We start from the raw sequence: 10,596 nt of genomic DNA, 5'->3' as shown, positions 1-10,596 counted from the left end.
TGTGGCACAGTATGCAGCTGTCAGCTGAGCTATTACATGTATTAGCTATCAACAAGGTAAAAACAGGTTTTTTTATAGCAGTAGTAGTATTATCAAAATTTCAAAGTAAACAACATAATCTACCCTTGGTAGATCCATAACCTAATAAGGACATAGTTATTTTAAACTGAAGATAAGAAGTCACACTTGTACCACATTACAACAAAGCAACTTCAAAGAAAAGACGGGCAAAAAAAGGACAATGGCTTCAAAATTTCCATTCAGTTTCAGTTATGAGCCAGGTGAGTTAATAATAGATTGTTTGTATTGTTATTATTATTTATATATACATTATACAATAGAGTACCGATGTGAGCCAGGGATCTGTGTTTTTATTAATAACACAAAATTCACTGAATTAAAGAATATCAAAAGTGGCGGCAAGGATGAAGAAAGCATAATATCCACATTCCAGAAACTTGGATTCGATGTCAGAGTACATTCAAATTTAACAGCTGCACACATAAAATCCACCGTCGAGGGATACAGTAAAATGCCACACACTGGAGCCTTCTTTCTCATTATATCCAGTCATGGAGGACCGTATGATCCTAAGCATGGTATAAAAGATGATGCTGTCTGTGGCACTGATGGAAAAATGGTCAAGGTTCAAGATTTGAGAAAGCATTTTTATGCTAAAAGATGTCCCTCTCTAGCTGGAATACCAAAAGTATTCATGATCGATGCCTGTCGTGGGAGTGAAAATGAAGGATTTCTTGACTTTGCATCTACATGTATGAGTAAATCAGGGCTTCAAGATTTTAGTACCAACAGTGCCAGTAGTACAACACTAGCAACAGGTGCCATGGATTCAGCCGATATTATGACAATATTTGCATCAACACAAGGTCACGTAGCCAACTACAAAAAAAATGAGGGTAGCTATTTGATACAAACATTTGCAAAAGTTTTAGAAGATGCTTCTAGAGATGAAAATCTGACAGGAATAAAGAACAGAGCCCAACGAAAAATTCAAGAGCGAAAGATACAAACAATACAAGTTGAATCCACTTTTGATAAACACTATTATATCAAAAAGTTAGTTATTATAAATTTGCTCATATTTTTATTAAATGAATTAACTAGGCAATCCTTATACCGGATGATGCAGCAAGTATGGCAAAATTTAATCGGGCGAGACTCAACCCCTACAATACCAATCACAAAGATACAGGAATTTTTTACAGATTTGTATACAAAGCTGCCAAGCATTGCAAATGCTTTTGGTGATTCTGCTTCTGAAGTCAAAGCATTGGTGAAAGAGGCAAAAGATGAGCTGGACGAAATACGTGAATGCGATGAAGTAAAACAGGTACATGAAGTAAAGGTTTCATATGAACATTTGAACAGTACCATGGAAGCAGTTTACACATATCTTGATAAAGTTGACGATCTTTTTTGGAATCTTAAGAATAAGACTGCGGCCGTAATACAAGACGTCGAGAAAGACGACTTCAAAAGTGTTGTACAGTTGATTGTTGAAATTAACAAAACAATTCAAGACTGCAAGGAACAGTGTGCACTAGTTCTGGAACGTTGTCAAGAATTTGCCACGAGTTGTGATAGAGCTGAAAGAGAGTGCAGGAGACTTGAAAAAGAAGCAGAAAAGAAACAATTGACAGCACAAGTAGTTGGTGGAGCAACTACAGCAGGAGTAGCAGCTGGTGGTATAGCAGCTTCTGTACTAGTTGGAATATTTACTGTTGGGATCGGAACTGCTATCGGTGTGCCTCTTACCCTAGCAGCAACAGCTGCTACTACAGGAGCAGCTGCAGCTACCACAATATACCTTTCACACAAGTATGGTAAAGCAGCAGAGTCGTTTGGTAAAATAAGTAGAAGATTCAAGAGACTTCGGAGAAACATAGACACAACACAAGATAGGGTAACTGGGATCACGAGCCTTCCAGGGATTAATGTAGTACTTAACGAGAATGTTAAAATTACATGTGCTACAAGAGCTCAATGTTCAAGTCTTACTGAAACTCTCAAGACGACTCAAGATGAAAGTACTACATTGTACCGTGAGACTTCTAGTGGACGAAGCATTGCAGCAAACAGCAAAGACTCCTTGCGTGACAAGTATCAAAGCGTATATTAGTAACATTAAAAGTAACTGCTTGATCTTGCCACAGACTAATTATTATGAGTGTTATAGCTGTATTTCAGTAGCTACAAACTTTAATTTTAATTTACATGTACACATACTTTTAGTTTTATGTGTATATGCAATAAATGTTTGTCTTTGCCTACACCTACTAACTCATCTAGTTTCTAAATGTTTTTACTTTCCTTTTTCTCTAACTATTATTTCTGTACTATTCTACTTTTATTTATATTGGTATGTAGCTTCTCTGTTGCATATCCATCAGGCTATCTTTTTCCTTTCTTAATTCCCTCTGTCTCTCTACCTCTCTTTTTACTAAACCTGTTAAGTGTTATAATAATAATAATAATAATGCTACATTAAACACAATATTAAAGATTAAATCAAGTTTTCATTTTTCATTTGTATTTTTTCTTGACTCATTTCCTATTCCTTAATCTCTCTAACCTGACCTAATCTATTCTAACCTGTCCTAATTTTATATAATAATAATAATAATAATAATAGTAACTATTATGATTGCTTTAATTAACAATTAACGCTAAGCATATTCCTTTCAAATGCTGTATGTTTATTTTTTTGATAAAATGCGTCTGCTACTTTAAACAATGCTCTTACCTGTCCTCCATAATAGTGTACCATGTCACAGACCTCTCTAATGGAGTCCTCAAACACACCACTAGTGGAGGGATAGGTCACCATAATGGTCGCTAACTTATCACCAGCTTCTTCTATCTAGAGAGGGAAGGAGAGAGAGGGAGGGAGGAGAGAGAGGAAGAGAAAGAGGGAAGGAAAAAGAATTAAAGGGGGTAGGATTATCTCAATATAAGTAGATGCGTACAAAAAATCAGAAAAACAAGAGTCTACAGTGTACATGTAACATGCATGTACAGCATATCCAAAATTAGCATTATTATACAGGAAATTTTCACAAAATCTAATCTGTGGTTTCTACAATATTCCTGCTATATACATACACGTACATGTATATAGTAGTATGCAATCAAAATTTAAATAATAATTTTAGTCCCATTTCGCTCCATCCCTTTCTCTTACTTTTTGTTTAAAAGAGTCTTTAGTCACTTCTCCTTCTTTGTTCATTGGTATCTCAACCACTTTAAGACCAGCCATTATAGCACTGGCTGGGTTAGTGCCATGAGCTGAGGCTGGTATCAGACATATCTACATTATAATAATAATAATAATAATAATAATAATAATAATAATATTATTATTATTATTATGCATATGTATATGTACATTAACAGTTTTAACACACATATACTGTATGTACATGTACATGTACAGTACAGGTTAATTTATTGGCAAAAATGGCAATTTTTGAAGAAATTACCAATATAATAAAACTCATTATTTTATCATAGACAAATTTACTAAATATCATTACTCTTACAAATAAAATCATCTCACATGTACATGTATACAGTATTGCATAAACTCGTATAAAATATACATGTACTCTTAATCTCAAAGTGGGCGTGGTACTTACATCTCTCTGCCCCTCCCCTTTATCCCTCAGATAGGCCAGTATAGCACAGAGTCCAGCGTATTCCCCCTGGGCCCCACTGTTGGGCTGGAAGGAGAACTTATCATATCCAGTGATGCTACACAAGTAAGACTCCAATTCATCAATGAGACCCTGGTATCCAGTGGTCTGGTTACTGGGTACATAAGGATGGATGGTGTTGAATTGAGGAAGGGACACTGGGAGTAGAGCACTGGTCGGGTTGAGTTTCATAGTACAGGAACCCTAGGAGGGAGGAGGGGGGAAATTGAGAAGAAAGGGAGGTAATCTTTATTGCTTATAATGTGTAAGTGGACGAATTTCTTAAGTAAATTTAACAAGCAAAAAATTATTACCATCAGGCTGATAAGTTGAGATTTAAGAATAACGTATATGTATCATTAACTAGTTGTATGTGTACATGTATATTATTATTATTATTATTATTGTTGTTGTTGTTGTTGTTGTTGTTATTTACCAGTGGTATCATAGAGTGACAGAGTGAGAGGTCTCTGTTCTCAAGCTCCTTCATGTAACGTAACAACTTAGTCTCTGAATGATAACTAACAATAAATAAATAAATAAATAAATACATGTAAATAAATACAAAATTAAGTAAATAAATTAATACATAAAGAAATGAATAAATAAATATATATAAATAAGATAAATAAATAAGTAAATAAAAAAGCAAATAATCTGAAGAAAAATGGGAAGAGAGAGAGAGAGAGAAAGGGGGGACAGTGTGTTACCTGTTAAAGACAGGATGAGTGAGATAAGGTGTTTCCCTCTCATGGCCACTACCAGTAATACTGACATTAGAATCAGCATCAGATACACTGTACAGGACACTGGCAGCCTATGGGGTATGGGAATGGAATTATGAAGCATGGAATTATGAAGTATAGAATTATGAAGTATACATGTATTACTATACCTCTTCTTCATTAGCTCCAAACACATACAGTAAGTCAATTAAATCACTACCTATGACAGTCTCATCCAATGAAACACCGTACTATAAATTAATAACTATTAATAACCACATTTAATAACTAGTATTTAATAACTATTAATAACTAAATTTATTAACTATTAATATAACCAATCTTAATAACTAACAGTCCGTCTCCATAGTGACATATGTTTATCTTCTTTTCGTCACATCTCCTCTGTATTTTATCAGTGCTAATGTCTCCATTTGATATCATTATTGTATCAAAGACAGTTTCATTATTGATAGTCCAACCTAACAGTCTCAGGCCTAAGGAGGACATATTGTACATAATATGTAGAGTAAAGTACAGTGTAGCAGTGTAAGTACATCAATATACATGTACATGTAGGACATTTTTCAGATTTAAGCCGATTTTAAAAAATAGTCGTAACTTGAAAAATTGAAGTCAGAATTAGCTCAAACTTTCTACATGGCATAAGGACATCAATATGTATCAGAAAATGTAATAAAAATTGGGGGTGATTTTTTAGCCATTTTTTGGAAAAAACCATGGGCTATAGTACAGGGATTTTTTCAGATTTTGGCCGATTTTTTAAAATGGCCATAACTTGAAAAGTTTAAGTCGGAATCAGCTCGAAATTTCTACACAGTATAAGTACATCAATATGTATCAGAAAATGTAATAAAAATTGGGGGTGATTTTTTAGCCATTTTTCGGAAAAAACCATGGGCTATAGTACAGGGATTTTTTCAGATTTTGGCAAATTTTTAAAAATGGTCATAACTTTTAAAAATCAAGTCGGAATCAGCTCAAACTTTCTACACAGCATAAATACATTAATATGCAAGCGAAGGAATAAATTAAAAAGCCATTTTTGGAAAAATATAAAATTAAATAACAATAATGATAATACTAATGCTACATGATACATGCATACCTTCAGCTAATAGTACAGTAGCTTTATGTACTTCCATTGCAATATCCTTCAGTCCCTTGGGTCCATGATACACTGCATACATAGCTGATACATTAGCCAGCAGTGCTTGGGCAGTGCATATGTTACTAGTGGCCTTCTCTCTCCTAATGAACTGCTCTCTTGTCTGCAGTGCTAGTCTGTAGGTAGGGACACCATACTGATCCCTGGGGAGGAGGAACAGTAGATACATGTAACTAAATATACATGTGCTAATGTACCCCTATCTCTCCAATGCAATGAAGTTTTACAATTAAAATATAAAGTTTCAATATATTGACAGGTAAATTTGGATGATTCAGAATCTCATATACAAAATGGCAGCACAATTACTGGCAAATGTTGTAATTTTTATTTAACATTAATGCTATTCAATTATTATTAATATAATGGCAAAAGAATACACATCAGTAAACAACAAGTCGTCTATTGTAATTATCACAAACATACAAGAATCTATCTTTATCAAATGCTAATCCATAAGGATAATCAAACTGATCAATATTACTGCCTCTACTTCCAAACTTCCAAACAAACACACCATCACTAGTGAAGACTGATATACGATGATTACCCCTTTCACTAACATACACTAGACCAGTAGCTGCAGTGTCTATTGTTATACCTACTGGATACTTAAGCTGTCCAGAACCAAATTTTCTATTACCAAATTGGCCCACAAACTTTCCATCTGGAGAAAACTTCTGAATGCGATGATTATAAGTATCAGTAACATACACTAATCCTTGACTGTCAATAGCAATGTCATGTGGATACTGAAACTGTCCATTAGCTGATCCATAGCTACCAAATGAATGAGAGAAGGTTAGATCAGAATTCAAGACTTGTATACGATGATTTTTCCTATCAGCAATATAAACCAGTTCTGTTATAGGAGAAATGGCTATACCATAAGGATCATTAAACTCTAGTGGTCCACTGCGATCCTCACCAACTGATGCTATAAGGTATCCATCCATGCTTATCTTCTGGATCCTATTACTATCAGATACAAGAATGAATTTGTCTGGAGTAATGGCTATACCACGAGGAAAAGAAAACTTGACATTACCACTTCCTCCTTCCCCTCCTAATGATTTCACTTTCTTTCTTTCTCTATCCAGTATTGTTACACAGTGACCATTACGCTCAGTTATTATAACATGATTATCATCAGTTACAGCAACTCCCAAGGGACACTTAAGCTCAGTTATAGTACGTACTGGAGTGATGTTATCAAGGTAAGGATTGATAGGGATGACTAGTGAGGCATCCTCAAGGTGTACATCATATACTTGTACTTTTACTGTATGAGCACCACTGGTTGAAGGGTTACACTGTATCCTATACACTCCAGGATCAGTGCTGGTGGTAGTGACTGTAGTCTCAATGGGTTCATCACCTTTACCAACTGGTACTAGACTATACCTCAGAGAAGAGAGGGGAACACACAAAACAGATGAATCTGGTGCCTCCATTGATAGTGAAAACAAAACTTTTTTCTCTTTTGGTAGACGTTCAAAGCAACCAACTTTCTTCACTCTACACCGCTGTAGTGCAGTAGATGAGTAGGTCACAATATCTCCAATGTGATGTAGTGATTTGATATCTTTACTCAATACAAAGTCGGCCTTTTCCTTTGGATGTAACTCCTCCACATTGATCAATGCAGTAACTTTACTCATACGCTCCATCATCTGTTTCTTAGACCTCAGGACTTGTTGAGGACTGCCTGTCTTCAGACTCTGTTCCACATTGTTCTCCACATCCTCCAGAAGACTCAAACTCATTTCTGCTGATTTCATTTGCTCTGACAGCACCTTTAGTTTATCATCAGTGACCCTCTTTGCCTGATCAGTCAGATTTTTCCTTGAACGATGAAGAACATTCATCATTTCCTCTACCATTTCATGTATTTCTTCTAAGACTCCTTCTCCTCTCTCTCTGATCTCACCCTCTCTCTCTGCTAGAACAGACAGGACCTTCTTAAGTGCTTCCTTCTTTCCCTCAACTGGTGATAGACATTCTCTTAACTTTTGACAGTGTTTAGTATAACTGTCAGCAATTAAGTCACATTCATGATGTTTGTGATTACGAAATTGACAAGTAACACAGATTACTGTATCACATGTTTCACAGAATAGCTCCAAAGGCTTTCCATGATAACTACATGTGGCCTCTTGAGGATTTGGCGAAACTGCTACTGTCTTCTCCATCGCACTGTGTATCTCTTTGAGGTTGTTGAGAGTGAATGCTACAGGAAAGGCTCCTACTCCTTCTTCTGGTAACTCTGTACAATGACGACAGTTGGGACAAGAGAGATAATAGGTCTCATTCTTCTTATCCAGAGGTAATCCCTCCAGACAGTGCTCACAGAATGAATGTAGACAAGGTAAAGTCTTAGGGTTGGTATAGTGGTCAAGACACACAGGACAGGTGAGCTGTTCCTTCAGTTTGAGGAGACCAGGAGAAGAAGATGAAGATGGTTTGGTTGCCATTTCAAAAAAAGAATAAAATTGTGTACGTAAAGCAAGAACAAAAAATGAAGAGAGATAAAGGTAGAAGATGGTAAATGAAGATAGAGCAAGAACAAATGATAAGAAAATGAAGTAGTCGGAATGAACGAGAATGAGAGTAGCCTGGGGAAAGATAGCCCTGATGAACTCTTGGAATATTCTATAGTCTTGTGGCTTAAAGGAAGTTGTGATAGTAGATTCATTGATGACTTACAAGTACTTCATATTCTTGTGGCTACATACATGTACATGTACATGTACATGTAGAAGGTTTTGCCCCTCACCACACCTTAATGAGTGTGTATATATACATATGCTAATGACGTATATTTAAACATAATATGAATATATGAGTTTCAATCACATCCACTCTTGACAGAGTTTCTTTAATATGATATACTGCAGTAATTGGGGCGAGCAAAAGCGAGCCCCACATAGTCGAGTCGAGTATGTCTGTTTGTTTGTACACATATGTCACCCCTATTTATGCGTCTATAAAAAATAATAATCACACATTTTAAAATGATAATTTTGATAATTACGGTACCACGTGCAAAGACAACGAGTAAGAGTGAAGCAACTTAATCACTGGAAGAGAGGAGTTTAAGAGTATTTAAGAAACAAGAGAAGCTGAAGTTTAAAACATGAGTTATTCACAAGAAGATGCTCGTGAAGCTCGTCGACTTCTTCGTAACAAGCGTGAGAAGGATCAAGACTGAGGAGGAGAAAAGAGCGAGGAAATGCTAGAGATAGGTCTTGTCGCACCCAAAGACAACAAATGGAGTCTCCTTCTGGCTTCTGAGACCAACTATCTTCCATCCTAGATCTATATAACTGCAGAGATTCTTCACTCAAAGCTAGAAACTGTGAAATTCCTTCCATGCAAATTCTGCATTAGTGTATTGACATCACATTCACATCAGTCAACATTCAAGGTTTAATAGCCACTACATCATTGTCTATATAGACATTGTATATTGCTAATCGAAATGTTAATCGTTTTGTTCGTCCCTTAATGTTTTACATTCGCCTAGTTATGATATTAGTCAGACTCATGAGCCAATTATAATGAGTATATGTTAATGTGCAATGTAGTGTACATGCATATTATGTATGCATCATTTATTAGTGAGAGTAACACATGTACATGTGTTTGAAAATTTGCTTGAGGAACTTAACTGGTAAATTTTATGCCAATATTAATTCCTTATCATGATGTACATGTACACGAAACATACATGTAGCATATAATTTAAGTACTTAAAATGAATAATGCTTACGTCAACTATAATCATCATCATCATCATCATTAATTCATTATTATTATTAAACTCTTACCAGCTCTTCCCCACTAGTCTTCCAGGCATTTGTTTCTTTAGTTCGTCTTTAACAGCAAAGAAAGCAGCATGAGGCCCACCACAACCTTTAGAATACAATGATACAGTCACATGAGAGTCACGTGATCAATGTTACTATTTTTAGCATCACTTTTAGCAATATAACAACTATCCATTGATCATACTTTCAATAGCAGAGGCTACTAAATATTAATAATTTTTATTAATTTTATGTTTAAAGGCCAGGCTTGTACTATGATCTTGCATTTATGCAATTTTTAATTCAATTTTTAATCAAAAACAAAGTTCTAGTACTTTTAAAAACCTGCTCTTCTCAATTTGTTAAAAAACAGTAACATTTAGTAGATAGTCACATGACAATTAAGTCACATGACTATAGAGGAGTGTATGTTACAGCTACATTCTCTTACCCATTGGTACTCCAAACCTCTGACTGTTACCAAAGGCAATACTGGCACCTAATTCACCAGGAGACTTGAGGAGGGTGAGGGCTAGGAGATCAGTAGCCATTGCAACCGGGATCTACATGAACATTAAATAGACAATAATAATGTACTACATGTACATGTACATAATAATGTATAATAACAGGGTACGGTATAGTGGGAAATTTTAGAGTGACTAAAATTTGGCGAATTGCTAAATTTTGGTGATTGGCGAATTTTAATTTGGTAAATTTGTGGCCACGTGCCATTGAACATGTGTATTAATGGCTCAAAATGGCGAATGGCTATCAAAACGTCAAATTTGCCAAATTTAATTCCCACCATAATTTCCCGATATACGGTATTTGTCAAGAAAAGGTATGTTCTTTTAGATGGTCAAAAAGAAGCATCTTCAAGATCTTTGACTTGTGGAGTGAATGAGTGCTCACTCGTACAGTATAATTTCATTAATTTATTATTTTTATTACAGCAGGGCAATTGCAGTGAATTGCCCATTCAAAAATTGTTAGGACTTTATATATTCTGTTCAACATTATGTTCACATTCAGCACCTTGATCTCTTTATAAATGCATAAAACGTTACAAGGCTATCGTGGGTTGGACTATAATGATATTCATTACTTGTTACTGAGGCTTGTAACACGTTGTTGGAATCTACTCAAATTATTAATTA

The 10,596-nt window shown here is 35.2% G+C and overlaps 1 protein-coding gene across 1 annotated transcript in view; it reads right to left on the bottom strand.

Annotated features, from left to right (window-relative positions):
• Positions 1 to 10,596, bottom strand: part of LOC100641312 (glycine dehydrogenase (decarboxylating), mitochondrial-like) — a gene marked incomplete at its 3' end in the record, with an annotated part of 15,380 nt that overhangs the window by 2,987 nt on the left and 1,797 nt on the right. The window contains exons 2-11 of the mRNA XM_020002312.1: positions 9,888 to 9,999; positions 9,458 to 9,542; positions 5,568 to 5,770; positions 4,790 to 4,935; positions 4,609 to 4,689; positions 4,424 to 4,530; positions 4,150 to 4,234; positions 3,657 to 3,917; positions 3,203 to 3,328; positions 2,765 to 2,881 (exon numbers count right to left, since the gene is read on the bottom strand). Coding sequence (XP_019857871.1) covers positions 2,765 to 2,881; positions 3,203 to 3,328; positions 3,657 to 3,917; positions 4,150 to 4,234; positions 4,424 to 4,530; positions 4,609 to 4,689; positions 4,790 to 4,935; positions 5,568 to 5,770; positions 9,458 to 9,542; positions 9,888 to 9,987 — 1,311 coding nt within the window. The remainder of the gene's footprint in view (positions 1 to 2,764; positions 2,882 to 3,202; positions 3,329 to 3,656; positions 3,918 to 4,149; positions 4,235 to 4,423; positions 4,531 to 4,608; positions 4,690 to 4,789; positions 4,936 to 5,567; positions 5,771 to 9,457; positions 9,543 to 9,887; positions 10,000 to 10,596) is intronic.

Source organism: Amphimedon queenslandica, unplaced genomic scaffold (assembly GCF_000090795.2).
Source record: "Amphimedon queenslandica unplaced genomic scaffold, v1.1 AMPQUscaffold_12939, whole genome shotgun sequence".
NCBI classification, from domain to species: Eukaryota; Metazoa; Porifera; class Demospongiae; order Haplosclerida; family Niphatidae; genus Amphimedon; species Amphimedon queenslandica.
The sequence above is the reverse complement of the archived record's forward strand: the minus strand, read 5'-3'. Positions and strand labels throughout refer to the sequence as shown.